This window comes from Aplysia californica, unplaced genomic scaffold (assembly GCF_000002075.1).
Source record: "Aplysia californica isolate F4 #8 unplaced genomic scaffold, AplCal3.0 scaffold00025, whole genome shotgun sequence".
Lineage (NCBI taxonomy): Eukaryota > Metazoa > Mollusca > Gastropoda > Aplysiida > Aplysiidae > Aplysia > Aplysia californica.
Window position 1 is genome coordinate 69,762 of NW_004797295.1, and position 19,507 is coordinate 89,268.

Consider the following 19,507-nt stretch of genomic DNA (forward strand, 5'->3'; position numbering starts at 1 on the left):
CTCTCTCTCTATCTCTCTCAATTTCCATTTCTTTTCATTCCCAGACTCTAAAAGACTCCTTCCCTCTACACCACTATCACTTTTTCTCTGCCTTCTTTACTTTCTCTTTATTTCCTTTATAAATATTCATGATCTTCATTTTTTCACTTTTTATTATGTGAGGCAGCGTGGTGAAGTTGGGTGCTCGTCAAAATAATGAAAATGAAGAAACCTGCAGTTTTGGCAATTTTTATCGAATTTTTGTTTTTGGCCTAACACCACCGTTGTCCAATTAAGAACACATTTCCGGGTGGACTTTACAGAAAAACGTTGATTAAAGTCACAAAAAAATGTAGGTTTTTCAGTTTCAACAGACTATCGTTATCAAGCTATGGGAAAAAAGGTACTTTGGCGGCCTTTTTCTTGGTAATTCCACCTTTGAAACCAGGCGACCCGACTTTCTTCAGTCTCAAACTCAAATATCTAGACTTCTATTCAAGATAAATGGGCATTTTTTTCACTAATAGCAAGACGACAACTGAACAGGCTTTAAGATGATACCAATAACTCCACATGCCCAAAAATTGACGAGCACCTGATTCCACCACGTCGTGACACATATTTCTTTATTAAATTTATCATCCAGTTTCAAAAATTGTTATAAACGTTTGTACCTATTCCTACAATCATGATCATACAGACATGGAACAGATACACTTTTATACACAACACACTGCAATACACACATAATATATAATACACATTACGTACAATATACCAACCACGGTTAAAACAGCTGTAAACAATTAGAAAATAGAAACCTCATATTTTTCTTCGCTATTTGAACAATTTCTCAAAACAACCCCCCCACCACACCAGCCAAACTGAAGAAAATCCAGCAGTACTGCAGGTTTCAGTATAAGTGAACTCCATTTTACATATTATTTATATGCTGCCAGAGTGTGTACATAATAAATTTTCATGTAAATATTCATGACGATGATATAGAAAAAAAAGAAACAAAAATATATCGCCTGAAAAGCATAATTATCATCAGTAATTAAATAACAGTACACTACGTTAATCACCATGGTAAAAAAAAAGTCAACTAAATCCCTGAGAACAACATGAAAAAGAAACAGACCAAACAAACATGAACCTCGTAAAGTGTTCCTTCAAATAATTCAGTCAATATACATTAACATAGTTTGGCCTGTTTCCCAAACCTCTTTCCTACAAAGAGGAGCATTAATATTCAACTGAAAGTGTCAACGACAAAAGTTTTCTTCCTCAGGGACTTGACAGACGAGATGTAAAAATCGCAGCAGTAGTTTCTGCGCAATCTGGTAATGCGCTGTAGACAATGGGAGCAGTCACACGAGCTACACACATTGTTTTCACTCCTGGTGTAGCATACATATATCGCCCAAATTCTGCTACGCCACGACACACTTGCTTTTTTGTGAAGCACACAGTTCAGGGGACGCAGACACACGAGATGCATTTACTGCCTTCAATAGTTGTGTTTTTTCTCCCTTCTCATTCAACACGACAACATTCCCAGTGCAACCATGTCCTCTTATCTCGAAACAGAGCGTTTGATTTTGGAAATAAAGAGCAGCAACATCATTTGGGACAACACAAGTGAGGAATTTCTTTCTTTTTTTCCATGATGTTCGGAGAGATGTATATCTAGCACTCAGACCAGAATATAATGATGCAAGTGATGCATTGAAGAAACAGATACGTAAACAACTTTTCCATTTTATTTGACTTTTATCTTGACATCTTCTTGAGGTTCTTCATATAAGGTGTAAAGCTGTCCTCTTACTCTTAGAAATCTGTGAGAAACAATGGGATGAACCCAACATCTTCTTTATCACTTTCTTTTTTTTTTAAAGAGTCTTCTCATCACCATGACCAACGCCGCCCTGACTCTGCAATCGTCCTTGTTGAACTGAGCAGTAGCGTTAAATGTCACCCCGTGTGGCTGTCACACAAAAGTAAGCGGCATTTTCTGTGCGACAAGTGCAGCTCGTCTGTCAAGGCCCTAAGTAGGATCATTTCTGTAACACTTTTGTGGCCAGCAGATTTGTCAGGAACATCGCTGCTGACTGAGTTTACTGAGAAAAAATGTGCCCATTACCATGACCTTGGAATAATTCTACATTTTAATGTACATGTGCCTGGCAAACAATTAAAGAAGGTGTTGATTTCTATATTTTTTAAAATTCGAAGAAAACATGGACTAGACAAAGGAAGTTGAACAGGTTTGTTTAAAACCTTTCTTCAAAGCTAGTATTCTTTTCACTGGCCCAAGGAAGAGGTGTTGTCAACGGTAGAGTATACTCATCCATGGACATTTGGGGGTTAAAATATAGTCAAAACTGTTTAAGTAAGGCAGCCATCCACTGTCGAGGAGAAAAGTGGCTGTCTTAGACAGGTGATCCTCTTACATAGTGTCATTTTTTATGTAAAAAAAAAATACACAAGAGAGGAAGTGGAAGCGGCCGATTTTACAAGTGATTTATCTTATACAGGTGGTTGATAGAGCAGGTTTGACTGCACATGAAAACAATAGGTCTCTGCGCTTAAAATCCCACTTCAACACAGTAGGCCCACCACAATTAGTACAATTCTGGTCATTTTTCAGAAGCTAAATCTGTCCCAGGTTTTCTAAAAAGGGCAGACCCATATCACACTTATAAAAGATGATTCCCCAATATTGCACACCTACTTATAACCATTATAATATAAAAACAGAGCAATTCAGTTAAATAAAGTAGAGGAAATGAACACATTTATGGTCATATGTTGCTTTTTAAAAATGCAACATCATAAAAGTAATGAGGAAGGAAACATATCATCCATGTGGCAAGCTGTTTGCAAAACTTTATAAATCCCTTCCCTTCTATTTTTCTTATTTTAAAACTAAATCTAGAAACTTGACTCCAAACACAGGATAGATGGGGAAAAGAATGACTGGACCCTGATAACTTTATTTAATCTAAATAACAAGTATCTTTGTAGCCTTAGTATGCTACACTGATAACCCGTGCAACTGTCCTTCATACTGGCAGCTTTGCAGAAGGCTGCTTACACAAAAACAATGGAAACATGAATTTAACAAAATAGCTCTACAAGAGGCTTACGCTTTTTTGTTCAGATAAAGAGAAGCAACAATCACTTAGCGCTGGCAGAAAAAAAAGAGATGCACAGAAAGAACAGGGGGAAAGAAACAAAGTAAGACCTACCAGAGGCAACCTTCAACAATCCACCTGCAGGACGCTGCTAACACAACAGTCGCAACAGATCATGACGAAGTTAACACATCTTCTGTACAGGAGGCTGCTACCACAATAATTACAACAGAAACAAGAGTAGGATAAACACTATATATGTGTTTCCAATAAAACTGAGACATTCTTGCTTTCTTAGAATATAACAAACTCTGAAAACATGCCTCAACTAAACTCGCCTGGACTTCAGTAGAACTCATTATATCCCATTAGGAAGAAAACGAAAACCCCACAATATAATACCACTAATCAGTAATCATAATTGTAACGGCACTAAAATGCAATAACAAACGAATGCTTGTTTGTTTCGTTTTAAAAACATAAGCAAACACTATCTACTTTTTCAGTTTCTTATTCGGCTGCTTGTCAAGCTCTGTTGACAATTTTTTTTTCCCTCCTCCTGACGTCTTCACTGGGCTGCCTGTAGATATTACGGATATTCGTGTTATGACACATAAAAATCAAAAACAGCACTATCGGTAGACAATATTATTATGGAAATTCATGTTATGTTTAGAGTCAGTCTTATGCTGTCCTGAAAATAAATCTTATCACGATAGGAAACATCGATAGCTCATCAAGCATAAAGTCATAAAGCTGAACTACGAAGTAAATGACACTGGTTCCAATCATTACGGATGGTCTTGAACCCAGGTTGTCTAAGAGTGTTTTCAAGGCCCTTTGGGCACTTGGATTGGTCCTACTGGAGAAGAAAATTAAATTGGAGGCCATGCTTTGCCATTAACCTAACAGCATCAAAAGGAGTGTAAAACCCATATGTGGCGTCGGTGGCCTAGGGGTTAAGCTACCGGACTCATAATCGCGAGGTTGCGGGTTCGGGGGTTCGAGCTGCGGGCCCAACGTTATGTCTTACTTTAAACAAATTTTCCTCACTTCACCTTGGTGGTAATGGGTATCTGGCCATAGAAAGTGAAAGATCTTGTCAGTATGTTAGTGTTTCAGCTCCTATAAATGGCCGCTTGCACTGTATGCTTCCCAGGAAGCTGAGGTTGCTTCAGGATGCTCTCAGGTCTGCTGGGTAATAGTATAGATTGTGAAGCGCATAGAACTAGCTGTTGAGTGGGGATTTGTGCTATACAAATGCTATCTATTATCATTATACCCCTACTCTTTTAAAGAGGGATAGGAGAGACTCATTTTTTGCTTTGACGGAAAAAATGTGGAAGTATCATTTATGAGGAGTCATCAGACAACATAATCATGTCTTACTGTATAAAATCACCAAACTTGTAGGGTCTGAATAGAGCAAGCATTTGACATTTCTCACAAAATAAACATCTAGGGTTTTTTTTAAAGTTTGAAATGTAGATCTCCGTCTTGTCCATATATTTCCAAAAATGTTTTTAATATCTCACAGTCAACAGTCATTCTAAAATAAATAAGATAAAATGGTATGCACAACACTGAAGAAACCAGCTGTTGACAGTTTACTTACTTACATTACTTAAAGTATCCCTTAGTCTAAATGACCGTTGGGGCACCAAGTATTACATGGGTCTGAACTCAGAATTTAAAAAAAAAGGTGGAACTTGCCACGTGATCTCGAAGATAATTTCAAGTAAAAGAGTCACCAAATATATTTACAATCTTGATAATGTATTCTCTCTCTCTGAAATGGCGGTAGCGGAAATCCGCTAAATAGCGGAATATTGAGACCGTGGTATTATCAAACAACCACTTCCTCCATCCTTCTTTATTTTCAGCCTCTCGAAGTGGTTCACCCAACTTGCATTTTTTTCACAGTGGTGAGAAGATCTTCATAGGGCCAAATGGCACATCAGATTCTGTTTCTCACTTCCTCATTTGTAACATAATTTCAGTGGGAGATGCCCAAAAGTCTTTGGAAGTATCTTGTTTCTGTACCTTGTACCTTCCTCTCTAACTCTGCTGTATGGGACCTTGTCTCACAAGCGTACAGGAAGACTGAAATGACAAAGAAATGCTTCAGCCTTGTCTGATTTTCCTTGTTAACTCAGGTAACGACAGACCCAGAGTGGTATAATCTGTGACAGTCTTTTTCATCCTGTGTGTCTAGGGGAAAAAAAACAGGCGCAACCCACCCCTCTTCTCCTTTCCTACTTTAAAAAATTGTTGGTGCAAAGTTCCTTCAAACCTCTAGAGACAAAAATAATATTTAATGCCATCTCTCTCTCAGTGCAATAGGCTTTCTTTTTTCAGCACGAAAAAGAGCCAAACCCTTGCCAGTGGAATAGTACCCACTCCTATTTCTTGAAATCAGTTTTCTGTAAGGAATGCAAGGATTTTTTTCTTTTAATCAACGCAATTTATATCATTTAGAGGGCAAGCTGCTTAATCCTGCCAGTCGGGACCAAGCTGGACTGAGTGGGATACAACATCCCAAATAGCAGAAAGAAACATTTGGTAAAAAAATAACTTCTCCACAGGGGCATCAAACTCATGTTTTCGGCATGCAACAGCAAAGAACCTGACCAACAGGCCATGAATGCCAGACCAGCTTTCTGGCTTCTACAAAAGAGGACATCATTTGTTATACAGTCGAACCTGTGTAAGATGGAATCGCAAGGGAGCGGGGAAAAAATTCCATCTTAGACATTTTCCGTCGTAGACAGGGGAATTTAGGGGGAGAGAGAGAGAGAGAGAGAGAGAGAGACAGAGAGACAGAGAGACAGAGAGAGGTGGGGGGGGGGGGGATGCGGGGGATGCGTGGGATGCAAAGGCCCAGCTGGTGGGATCAAGGATCGTTTGTCCGATTGGTAAGCAGTGGTCAAAACTTCACACCTCTCAACTGATAATGACATGCGTCAGTTTTACTTATCCAATTACCACAAGTGCTTGCCTTTCAAAGGACCACTGTTTGACCTATTTCAAACAGAAACGTTTGAACATCTCCTTTGCTTCCACCCTTAGCCCCACCCACCAATGCCATCCCTCACTGCCATCATTGTAACAACGATTCGAGGAACTCTTTTCTCGGCTGGCCGTACGATCAGGGCGGCAGGCATTGGTCAATTCAGTTTCACACCTCTGGCTTCTGGCTACCCAGGACAGTTTTCGTAGTGGCTTGCTACTCCAGCACTCTCACGGGCAATCGTGAGATTTCACACCCACACTACACTGATCATCTGCATCGCTCAGGGCTCACATGATGGGGTCACATCTACCCCCAAATTGCACCCCTACTCCCCTTCCTCGCCCTGCGGCATGACCATAGCGTTAGTTTAGAGCCGACGGAACCAAACTTGTTAGTTTTGTTTCAAGTCAGGGCTGAGCAGTCAAAGCATTTTCCGTCTTAGACAGGTGAAACCCTCTGCAGGGAGCAGCTTTTTCTTTCCGTTTCCGCATTGGACTGGTTTCCGTTTTATACAGGTAATTAAAGAGGAATATATCAAGGGGGGGGAGCGGGGAGATTCCGTTAAGACAGGTTTCCGTTTTATACAGGTTTCCGTTAAGGCAGGTTCGACTGTATCTTGAATAAAAAATCACATGTATTGCAACACTGCAACCAGAAACATTTGGGCTCTATCCTAGTGTTGTATAGTTGACTGACCTTCATTACTTGATTTGGCAGCCGCATATGCAGCTGCCATCTTCTTTATGTTTTCCTGTCTCGCCCTGTCATGGTCCACAATGGGTCGTGGGTAGTCTTTGCCCACAATGCAACCCGCTGCTTGCTGCACAGAGCTGGGAGCCAACCATGGCTCAAAGATGTACTTGGCTGGGAACTTCTTCAAAACAGGAAGGTACTTCCTAGAATTAAATCAACAATGAAAAGAAAAATACATCATATACTTTTATATATATATATCAAATATAATTTTTTTTAAAGCCTTTTCTAGAAAAATATCAACAAAAGCAACAGAAAAACATACCCAAATTATATATATCAATGTAGCGTGGCACAGGGGGCATTATTCATGTAAAATATAGACACAACTGTTTAACTTTGTTTATCTCCCCTGAAATTCATACAAGGTGAGATTCATAGAATAATGAAAAGATTTCCGCATCCCACAGATTTAGCTATGCGTGTGCCAGACTATAATGTTAATAATGTTAATAATGACAAGAGTAATAGTGATATATTGAATAACTGTAAAATCACTGGTAATAATAATAAAACAGCACTCATAGCAATAAAAAACATTACAATATTATTAAGGGGGCTCAATACTTTCGGACATTTTTAACTAAAGAGAAACTGAAACAGCTTTTGTCACAGGCAGAAAGTATTCGACAAAAGATTCATGTTCAACTGTTGACTACACTCGATTACCTAAGCTGTCGCCATGGAAACGGCGGCTATCATGAAAATTGGATAGACAATTTTTTTTTTCTCCACCATTTCTACAGTTTTTAACTTTTAAAAATTCTGTAACTTGAAAAATGTCACAAATAAATAGGTGCATGCAGCTGGCTATTTTGATTTTTGATACTATACTTAGAAAGTATCCAAATTTGTTCTCAAAGCTGGGGATATTGAATTCGATCTTTAAAAAAATATTTTTGGCATGAAAAAAAAATTGTAAAAGTAATTCTAAAGCAAAACGTAAAAAACTAACCAGCTCACTACAAGTGCAAACTATTTTTCTACTACATGCCAAATTTCAATTCTCTGTGTTGGAGAATAAAAAAATGGTGGAGAAAAATAAAAGCCATATGCAAGCAAAAAGTGGGGAAAAAATGTGTTTTGAGAAAAACAAGGTTTAATATCTGGTTAGTACACAACATAATTAAGGCTCTTTTCGTCTATGCAGACAGTCAATTTAGCTTAAGAGCTAAAGGCAGTCTTCATTCAGCTTCTTTCATGGCTAATTTTTCCTATGTTTGAAGTGCAGATTCTGTCGCAGTGCTTGCATGTCAGTGACGTAGATCGTAGCTCTGTATTTCCGCAGTTTTCCTTTCATCGTTGGCACTTCTCCGCCTGGTTGTTTCTAAGGCTGCTCTCTAGCATTATAGTTCTTTCCTTTATCATTTTCCTCCATGTTTTCCTGTCCTCAGCTATTTCTTCCCAGATGCTAATGTCTACTCCAAGCTCAAATAAGCTGTTTTTGCAGGGGTCTTTGTACCTCAATTTTGGTCTTCCTCTTGGTCTCTTTCCCTGGGCAAGTTCTCCATAGAGAAGTTGCTTCGGAATCCGGTTGTCGTCCATTCTCTAGACATGGCCAAGCCATCTCAATCTTTTAAAACACAGGATAGTTGTCATGCTCTAGAGGTTTGCCCTTGCCAACACTTCAACATTTGTAACCTTGTCACGCCACGAAATGCCTAAGATCCTACGGCAATATCTGAGATGGAAAATGTCGAGGTGCTTTTCTTGTCTGCTGTACAAGGTCCATGTTTCAGATCCATAAAGGAGTGTGCTGAGGACACATGCTTCGTAAATCTTTAACTTTGTATAGATGGTTAATCTTTTGTTTCCCATGCTCGTCTTGTCAGCCTTCCAAAAGTTGTTGCTGCTTTCCCTATCCTAACGTTAATCTCAATATCAAGGGAGGTAGTAGAGCTGATCATAGACCCCAGGTAACAGAACTTGTCCACTGTCTCAAGTTCCTTGTCGTTCAGCCATATATGGCTCTGCTCTGCACCTTCTTGGGTAGAATGACAGCTTTCTTAACACTGATGACCAAGCTAAAGACCTCTCATGCTGTTGATAGGCGGTCCATCATTGTTTGTAGGGTTGATTCACTGTGAGCAACAAGAGCAGCATCATCGGCGTTGTACACAACATAGAACCCAGTAAAATTGAATTCTGTTAATGTTACTCACTCAGAGACTAGTGTCAATGACATCTAGACGGAATGAGGGTTCGGAAAATACCAAAAGTAAAACTTGCTCAGAGTGAGCAAAAATCAGTCCCCGAGGCCCTAGACCCGACCTGCGAGCCCCCTTAACAACAATAACAATAATAATGACAATAGATATATATATATATAAAATACTAAAATAAATAATAATAATAATAAATAATAAGATGGTATTTATTAAGCCCATATCCCTATTTACAAAATAGTCCCAGCAGGAATACAGACCTGAGGTAGTCTCCATTAGGGTCTGTCTTTTTGCCAAAAGCCACGGGGCTATAGACACGGAAATACTGGTGGAAGAAAGCAGATGCTGAGAGCCACATCCAATTTCCAGCATTTAGACTCCAGTCAGCGTCCAGCAGCAACTCTTCAAACACCTGTAGAGATTTTTGTTTTAGTAAGCGCTTTGCAGCACTGGCAACACAATTAGGCCATGTAAATGCCGAAGAATAGAGGTGTTACATGAGAGTAACAAACATAAAAAAGAAGGAGGAGAGATAAAGATGATACTTGTACGATAGAAAAAAGGAGCAACCCACACCAGAGCACCTGCCAACCACCACACCTGCAGAAAGACACATTGAGGGTACATGCAGCTATACATTATGTCTCACTACGTCTTGCCTTTCTTTCAATGGTGTCTGTGGTGCAACGTTGATGCTCTTTGCCATCCCATGCAGAAGATGCAAGATTGGTTCTCGTGTGAGGAAGTCATTATATCGAGTAGCACCACTTGTCTGCCAATATGTTGTGTATAACACAGCCCTGGCAAAAGCATCCACTGTCTATATGGTTTTAATTGGGCCGATGGGGGTATAAAATCTAAAACATTCGTTATTATACATTGTTTCTTTCTATGTCTTTAGCAATGATGTATCCATCCTTAGACTAGCTGATTGAAAACAAGTTTCAAAAAGCATAACCACCAAAACTAACTCTCTCTCTCTCTGAATGTGTGTGAGCGTGCGTGTGTGCGTGCCTGTGTGCGTGCGGGTGTGCATGTGTGCGTGTGCGTGCGTGCGTGTAGCGCATGTGTGTGCCTGTGTGCATGACATTTTACTTGCATGTGTAACGGCTTGAACACATGTGTGTATGTGAGTGTGTTTTAGAGGAGGGGGGAGGGGGGATGTGTTCAACTGTGACAAAAATATCAGAAAGCAAGTTTGTTCAAGAGAAGAGAAATGAAATCCTATTCAAACTATTCAAAAAGCATGTGACTTTGGTCTTCCGAAATAAAAATCTAACCAAAACATGGCCAAAGCACGGATTCCAGGAACTTGGCCAGCCCCTAACAATATTGTTTGAGTAAAGAGAAGCACATCAACACAATAACATTCATTTAGTGTTGAGAGAAAAAGCAAGACAGATAGACAGAATCAATAGAGGGACAGAAAAGAAGAAAACCTACCACCAGCACCCTCCATCCACCCTTCAATCACCCTAAAATGTCAATTCATTAAGATTCGGTGGTTTGTAAAACACCCATTACAAGATGAATTTCGAATCTCACCAATAAACATCAGTCTTTTTTATCTCTGTCTTTTCCCCAACACCCTTCTCACCTTCATGCCTTGCTCCCAGCTGACCCACAAGTCCCCACGTGTGAGAAAGCAGGCCACAGCATGTCTGGCCAAGTGGTGTATCCAGCCTTCCAGGCGTAGCTGTGTCATCACAGCATCAATGAACGGGTAACCAGTCCGAGCCTGAAGAAAGATTACAGTAAAATCTTTTGAGTAAGAGTTTGAGTTTAATTAAAGAGAAGCTTACTGCTTACTACTTACTTACAGAACCCATAATCCACTAGGATCGTAGAGACACTGTATGATACAGAGCCTTGTCAAGTGCCTCCACTTTTCACATTTTTTTGTGAGCGCCTGTGTTTGGGTAAAGGATTTCTCTGTCCACTCCGCAATGTTGTCACTTCACCTCTTCTTTTGCCTTCCTCTCCTTCTCCTCCCCTGCACAATTCCCTGTACAATCGTCTCGGATAGGCAACACAATCTTGTGACATGACCATACCAATTGTTTTCTTCGCTTCACTGTAGACAGCAAGTCTAAATAGTGGCTCGTATGTAGTTTCACTCTACTGCCCACTTTCTCATTTGTGACGTGGTCATTGTATGAGATGCCAAAAAGTGATCTAAAGCATCTCATTTAGGCTGCTTGGATCTTCCTCTGAAGCTCTGCCATCAAGGTTCGTGATTCACAAGCATACAGAAGGATGAAGATGACGAGGGCATAGAGTAGTCTGATTTTGGAACAGACTGAGATGTTTTTATCTTTCCATATAAGAGAATCACATTGATGCAATAACTAAAATTCTGGGAAAAAGCATGACAGATTGAAAACAATGAGGGAAAGTAAGAAGGAAGTAGGACCTATCGGTAGCATGCTCCAACAACTCACACAGTAAAACCTCAAGGAACAAAATGTCAAACTTCAGCAAATTAAATGTGCTGCAATCAACAATACCAGGGGTAGCCTTCTCTATTACAACAAGTGCAGTAAGAAAAAAAAATCAAAGACATAAAAAAGCCTACAAAGAAAACAAGCATACACCTTAATGACTTTACCTCAAAGGAATAAATCATCCAGGATAGCTGGATGAAGTACAGAAACCTCAACAAACACAGTAACACAAATCTAGTTCTATCAGAACAACACCAGAAAATGGCACAAAAATGAGGCATATACACAAGTCCTTATGAGTTCAGGTTTCAGAAAATCATCCACACGATAGTAGCTATAAATGTGTTAGATCCTGCACAACACAATTTAGATCATTAAGCAGGCCCGTTTGAACCTCACCTGTTAGGGCCAAGCTGAGCTAAACGAGGTACTGAGGCCCAACACTAAGAAAGATACGCTCGATAAAATGAACCTCCCCAGGAGGGAACAAAACTTAAGTCTTCTGTACAGTGGAACTCGGATTCAACGAGGTCGCCGGGCCTGACCTAAAATCTCGTTGAATCCGAGTGTTTGTTATAGCAAACACAAGGTTTTGTATAGATAATTACAGGCTCTGAGCAAGTAATGTATAAAGAGAAGTCACATGTAGTGCCTGAAATGTCTGCATATTATGAGCTGTGTAAAAAAAAAGACCGATTCATTCAAACGCACACGTCTGTGTTATCTCGAATGTTTACCAAAATGTTGTGTTGCTGTGTAGAGCCTAGCATACGGCTACTTTAGATTCCATAGACCAGCGCACAATTCATTACGTAGATCTACGTCAAGACTAGCTTATCATTGTAATAACGATCAGTTGCCGGGGAAAAAACAAGACTGTGACGCGTTTACATCTGCGACGTTGTACGCCCGGACCACTGGTGCCCCCACCTTCCACGACACGCACACACAGCCACACGTGTGCAGGCCCCCATCTGACCCCGACACACGCCAGAGTAGACACGTGCGCATGCCTAGAACGCATGTGTTGGTATGAAAAAAGGTAGCTGATTGGTCGCATGCAATCGGCTGAGTGAATAATGGTTCACGATGCAGGTGCAATGGATGGTTTCCAGGAATAGATAAAGTTCGTTCCGGGAGAAAAATGAGCGAAGCCAGGTCTGCGGGGGGCTTTTCACCCTGGAAGCGACCTCGTTGAATCCGAGCCCCCTGATTTAAGTGCTCGTTGAATTCGGGATATTAGTATGAATTTTAAAGAAGAAAAAAAATGGGGAATCTATCTCATCTCGTTGAATCCGAGTTCTCGTTGAATCCGAGTTCCACAGTATAAGGTGAAAAATTAATTCATCGTGACACAGAGTTCAGACACTTTCGAATCAAACAAGGACAATTACAACACAGATACCTAAAAAAGCAAAGCAAGCCTCATAGGAAAACCCATCATTCCCCCCTCACCTTTCCCTCCTTTTCATCACCCACCCTCCCCCCCACTCCACCTCCCTCCTTTCTGTCTCCATCTCCCTCCTTAATTTGTCGTCTCCCCCCCCCCCCCCCCCCCCCCCCCCCAAGGAAAAAGTGGATGAAAAAAAAGGGCTTTCCTAAAGAAAAAATCGTCATCAAAGAAAATCAGCGGAATAGACAACGCTCTTTCGTCTGATCACCGACCTCTGTCCAGGCTTCCAAATGTTCAGGCTTTGAACCCCAGGGTATCTGCCTGCACACAGGGTTTCCCTTCATGCGGTCAAAGTTGGGAGTGACCGCTCCCACGGTGTAGAAGAATTCTCTCCACAACAGTTGTCCGTGGAGAGAAACTGGAGGTTGTGAGTGTTTCTGGCAGTCAGAGAAACAAAAACGCATGACACATACAGCCACTGGGTCAGGTGGGGAGGGGTGGGATGAGAAGTAACATTAGGAAAAAATATTTTAAAAACAGAAGTGGAAAGATAAGATAAGAGAATACTTTATATTCTCCTAGAGGAAATAGAAATTAAATTATATATTACTCTCATTAAAATTCAACATAAAAGAAAAGTAAAGCAGACAATAATGTAAATATCACATCAGAAGTATCATTCGTCCACAAGAATGAATTAATCACAAAACCTTTAGAGTTATATAGATACGCGTATATATTCGAAACAGCAAAACACATTGATGTTTATTCTGACAGTAGCCTCATACTAGATGGTAAGAATTTCTTTTGTATCTTTTTTTCTTTGTTCAGGGTGGTACATATCTTCTGAATATTAGACATTGAGATGCAAAGTGGTCACATTTGTAATGGACTTAATCATTTTTCTCTTGGGAAGGGGGGGGGGGGGGGGGGGGGAGAACCAGAGTAATATGGGAGAGACAATAAAATATTAGTGCATTAATGCAACAGCAGAAGAGTATACCTTTCCCGAGTAAACTTGCTGCAAACGGTGGTAAAAGAGTCGTGGAGAGAGACAGCCAAACTTGAGGTAGGGGCTGAGTACTGTGGTGCTGGGGCTCAAACTGTTAGGTGAGGTCTTGGGCTTCTCGAAGTTGCAGATCCAATTCTGGAGACAAACACAATGATATACATCCCAGGTATCTTAAAAGCATTATCTCAGTAATATCTTGCAAGTAAGTATTTGTGTGTATGTATGTACGTGGATGGGGGGGGGGGGGGGGGTCTTTTTTTTTGTCAATGTATTACAATAATACATTCCTAGGCATGAAAAATAAGTCATTCTAGAGGCAATGCACTTGATCAGGTGATAAGCATAAAGAACGAAGTGGAAAGAAAGGACCTGAGAGATGATATACCAATACCACAGTAAATATTGCACATGTTCACCTATGCAATTCTTTCTTTAAAGGGAGTGCATGTCCTCTCGTCGTTAAGTGTTTTTATTTATACCGTCACCCACACAAGAAGGGGGGAAGGAGGGGTGATAATCAACTTTTAACTTCTCCCCTGTTTACTAGCCCACTATTTTAGCATTTAAGTACATATCGCTAGCCGCATGATTCAACCGCCTAAGTGCCAAGAGACAAACTTTTCAGGAGAAGCAAAAAACTGTTTTATTTCGTTATTGGGGGGTTCCTAAAAACGTTCAAAATTATCCATGAGCTCTTAAACCATACCATTTTTCAGGGACCTTTCGATTCCACTGTGTGGTCTTTCCACTTCCATTTGCGTTTATTCTTTTTCAAGGTATTTGTGTTCAACAGTTTTGTTCTATCCTGTACAAATGTCACTGACTGCTTTTAGCACTTAGCGTTGTGGTCTGATAAGTACAGCCTTCACTGTATATAATGAACATGGCATATTTACTGTCAATGGGCTCCTCCAGGAAGTTACTGACACAAGAAGAGAATTCATTAACTATCAATGGTCCTTCTTGTATCTTTGATTACCAAATCTTTATAAAAAAATAGACAGCTAATTTGGCATGTTATGATAGTGTAGCGGATGATTCCAAAGCTGTACAAACAAATCCGCTTCCAAGTTTATGCACACTAGACATGATCTGACGCCATCCACGGGGTTTTGTGCAAGCTTCTTATTAGATTCTTTCTCCTACCGTATACATCACATTGATCTTTCCGACATACATACAACAAAAGGTTGCTCTTTTTTAATATCTCTTTAAGTCGTCTGAGACAAGGTGTGACTCTTTCTGTTTTCTTTGGTACTCTCTATAAAGGCCTCTGAGGCTTTGAAAGTGTTAGTCAAGATAGATTTTACCTATATTCTGTCTGTAGTAATGGGACCGCAATTTCGTCAAGTTTATCGAAAAATTACTAATCACAAAATTGCTCTCTGGTAATTTGACAATCATGGAGCTCCCATCCCCAAGTCATGTAAACTGTCTTTGCAACAGTCATGAATAACAAACTCATTGTTTTGCATATAAGTAGAATGTATGAGATTTGTTTCAAATTGAAGTGTAGAGCTGGAGAGTTTAAGTTGAAGAGAGAATTATACGGGCGAATATGTTTGTGAGTAGCTTTTTTTTTTTCGAGTGACAAATTACGTATCATCTGCCCGGCACTGATTAACTAACCAATGATTCAAGAATGGTACATGACAGACACAACAAAAGTAAATTAAAAAACGTGAAAAGTAAAATATTTTCCAATTGTTGTACCAAATGTGAAATAAGCGCCTCTAAGCTGTCAATCATAGACTTTTTACAAAACTCATTCGTCAGTAGCGTTTGCCACAATTTACCGACTTGGTCGAGTCAGTATTAACATATTCTCTGATGCCATCTTGCTCTTTCTCAACTACATTACCAATCCTAGTGATAGATTACGCAAACTGCCCTGACAAATTCTCCAGGCTATCCATAGGGTTCGATCTGAGTTGAAGTTAGCAAAGGCAGCAATTTGTTTCAATGTTTCCCTCAAGTCTGTTTTGACAAAGGCCACAGTCATATGGGTCACACCGCCTACACGACAGGTGAACACCTCAACAAGCCACTGAATCTGCGTGATTCAACCGCCCATTCGCCACCGGCTGCAAAACTGGCACTTGGGCGGTTGAATCACGTGGAAATTGGGGACTAGTGTGATACAGGTGATTGATTTACCGAAGGACTGAAACACTTTGCAGTAATATTTCAAACTTGGGATTTTAAAAATAAGATAAGGTGTAGCAAAGGTTGTACTACATAAAGGGATCAAAAAGTGATTTTCAAAAATTTTGTTACTTAGGCAGTTGAATCCCGTGGCTAGTGATATATGTGAGACATAGTGGTGAAATCAGACGCCAGTCAAAATAATAAGGCACAAAAATAGTATATTTTTAATTCCCAAGGACTCTCAAGCTATGTAAGTTACCAAACTTTGGCGGCCATTTTCTCGATAATTTTACCTCTGAAACGAGGTGACCCCCACCTTCTTCAATTGGAATTACCTTGACTTCTATTAAAGATAGAAGGGTATTTTTCTTCATCAAATGCAAGACAAATGAATAAGCTGTAAGATGACACCATTAACTCAACGTGCCCAAAATTGACGAGCACCTGATTCCACCGCATTGTGACACATATAACCATGTACACACAAAAAATACTCAGTCATACAAACATTCACACACAGACAGACAAAGACAATCTGAAACAAAACAACAGAAAAATTCAGTTAAGCCCTCCCCCAAAGACACAGTGTGGAAGTTAGCATGTAAAAGTTGGCTTCAAAAGAGAAAGCCTTCAAAAGAGAAAGCCTTAACTCTTTTTATCCGGGCTACGAGTATACTCGGAACAGCGATAAAGTCACATCAAAGAAGCTAGTTCTGCTTGTAATTACCAAAATACGCAAATATGGCCATGCTACCTCCGTCTGAATATTAAAATTTTCCAATGAACAGCGGTTTCTTTGTTTTTGATGGGTGTAGAAGCTTGAAAGATGTCTCGAAAACGCACGTTCACGACCGACAAAGTACTTTTTGAAGTGGCCCTGGGTTGTGAGGGGGAATGAGACTGATTTGATGAAAGTGACTCTGAATCAAGTGCCATAAATTCCGTTGTGGAAGATAACAAATAGGACTTAGATCCATCTAATAGCGATTCAAATCATGGAGAAGGGGTCAGTACTGGAATTCGTGCTGTATCGATGGGTAGGGCTAGATCTATAAAATCCAATGGGACGTCGTGTGCGCGGCAATCAAGGTCAAGTTGGAGGGTGGAATACACCTCAAAATCTCCATTCTGCAATTAGTGTATAACTTAACCACATACATTTACAAAAACTAAATTCAATTTCTAACATAACAGCCAAATTTCCTTAAAACCTAAGAGTAAATATAAGAAATTGAGCACTTTGAAATATACACCCTGAATTTCAACTCATACGGCGTGGCAGCCCCAGGGCGGGGACAAAGTCTGCGGGGGTACGGCCAGGATAAAAAGAGTCAAATACAGTGGAACTCGGTTTCAACGAGAACTCGGATTCAACAAGACGAGATAGATTCCCCGTTTTTATTCTTTTTAAAAATCAATAAGAATAACGCGGATTCAACGAGCACTTAAATCAGCGAGCTCGGATTCAACGAGGTCACTTTCAGGATGAACAGCCCCCGCAGATGTGGCTTCGCTCTTTTTTCTCCCACATCGAGCTTTATCTATTCCCGGAAACCATCCATTGCACCTGCATCGTGAACCATTATACACTTAGCCGATTGCATACGACCAACCAGCGGGCTTTTTTCATACCAACATATGCGTTGTTGGCACGCGCACGTTTCTACTCTGGTGTGTGTCGTGGTTCGTGGTTGGATGGGCGGCCTGCACACGTGTGGCTGTGTGTGCATGTCGGGGGGGGGGGGGTCACTAGCGGTCCGGGCAATGAACGTCGCAGATACAAACATGTCACAGTCTTTTTTTTTTCTCTAGGCAACTGATCATTATTACAATGATAAGCTAGCCTAGTCTTGACGTAGATATACGTAATGAATTGTGTGCTGGTCTATGGAATCAAAAGTTGCTGTATGCTAAGCTCTTCACAGCAACACAACTTTTTGGTAAACAATCGAGATGACACAGGCGTGTGCATTTGAACGAATCGGCCTTTTTTTTTTTTTGCACAGCTCACAATATGCAGGCATTTCAGGAACTACTTGTGACTTCTCTGTATACATTACTTGCTCAGTGCCTGTAATTATCTACACAAAACCTCATGTTTGCTATAACGAACACTCGGATTCAACAAGGTTTTAGGCCAGGTCCGGCCACCTCGTTGAATCCGAGTTCTACAGTATTATAATTTAATTACTCATACAGAAAGCAGGACAGCAGGGTGCCACAGTAAAGCTTTTCTATATCTTCTCCATCAGCTTTTCAGAGTTCCGCATCAAGATCTTTGATTAGTTGTAAATGGCATAATATCACAAACAAAACAACATAAACAATGTTGACAAGAACAAAGTTCAGATACCTCACTATTTTTTTTTCTCCCCATTTAGAGAGCATAAAATCACAACAAAACTATGGTGAGTCTAATTGGAAAAGATCAGTTCAATGCAACACAACAAATTTACAAATAAAAGTCTTACAATTTTCTTCAAATGTCGTTCCATTCTATCCAATGCTTCTGTTTCTCCTCCAGGAAAAAGCAGAGGGCCACAATCGGATGATGATTTCCCTAGCTCTTCCAGTGTAGGTACTCCATAGTATTGATCATGTGATGAACTCACAGGCGTTTTGCAACCTGCAATGTTAAAGCAGGGCGAGTTATAGTCTAGGCTTAAAAATAAAAGAAGATCATCCTCACAATAATGATCCTCCAGTATTGAGAAAAGCAAGACAAGCAGACAGAAACAACAGCCAGATAGTTAAGAAGTAGAACCTATCAGTAGTCAACAACTTGCTGAGATGTTCTTGCCTCATCTATCTCCATCTATATGCAACTCTCTTCAAGAACATTTGAGGAATACAAAATCAGAAGTAAAATTTAAATTCATTTAAAAACATGCTTCATGAAATGCCATTTTAGTAGTTTGTCCTTCTTATTCATAGTACTTTTACGTTCTTAGTGTGATGTGCATTTCATCATTGATAGTGATGGTGATAAATTGATTGTGCTGTGATAGTATGAATGTCTTCTTATGTGTTAGCGTTACTATAAAGAACATGTGTATTCACGTACAGTGAGAAACTAGAGAACAAAGAGTAATAAAACTCAGTTAAAAATATGCCTACATAACCGAAGATACCTTTACTTTAATTGAAGAAACCTTTACTTGTTAAAAAAAACAACTTTTTATACCTTCGAGGTCTGTTAGAGTTGGACTAAGCAGTGCTTTAGCAGGTGTACCCATTTTGGACAGCACGCTTTGAAACTTTTGATAGGTGAGCGGGGCACAGCCTCCATTGTTCTTTACTGTCCTGATGCATCAATGAAAAGGAAATGTCAAACCTCATAGCACTCACTATGATGAAGTACAAAAATGCGGAAAGGGATGGGGGGTGGAGAGACCATACTCACCAAGTATTATATCCACCCATTTTTCATGCTTGACTTCCCCAATACAAGCCACTATCT

General features: G+C 40.1%; 1 protein-coding gene across 1 annotated transcript in view; it reads right to left on the minus strand.

Moving 5' to 3' along the window:
* Positions 1 to 1,631: 1,631 nt before the first annotated feature.
* Positions 1,632 to 19,507, minus strand: part of LOC101845146 (cryptochrome-1) — a 28,807-nt gene continuing 10,931 nt past the window's right edge. The window contains exons 4-11 of the mRNA XM_035972812.1: positions 19,232 to 19,350; positions 18,519 to 18,673; positions 13,891 to 14,034; positions 13,160 to 13,324; positions 10,648 to 10,788; positions 9,311 to 9,462; positions 6,829 to 7,028; positions 1,632 to 3,699 (exon numbers count right to left, since the gene is read on the minus strand). Coding sequence (XP_035828705.1) covers positions 3,614 to 3,699; positions 6,829 to 7,028; positions 9,311 to 9,462; positions 10,648 to 10,788; positions 13,160 to 13,324; positions 13,891 to 14,034; positions 18,519 to 18,673; positions 19,232 to 19,350 — 1,162 coding nt within the window. The 3' untranslated portion in view covers positions 1,632 to 3,613. The remainder of the gene's footprint in view (positions 3,700 to 6,828; positions 7,029 to 9,310; positions 9,463 to 10,647; positions 10,789 to 13,159; positions 13,325 to 13,890; positions 14,035 to 18,518; positions 18,674 to 19,231; positions 19,351 to 19,507) is intronic.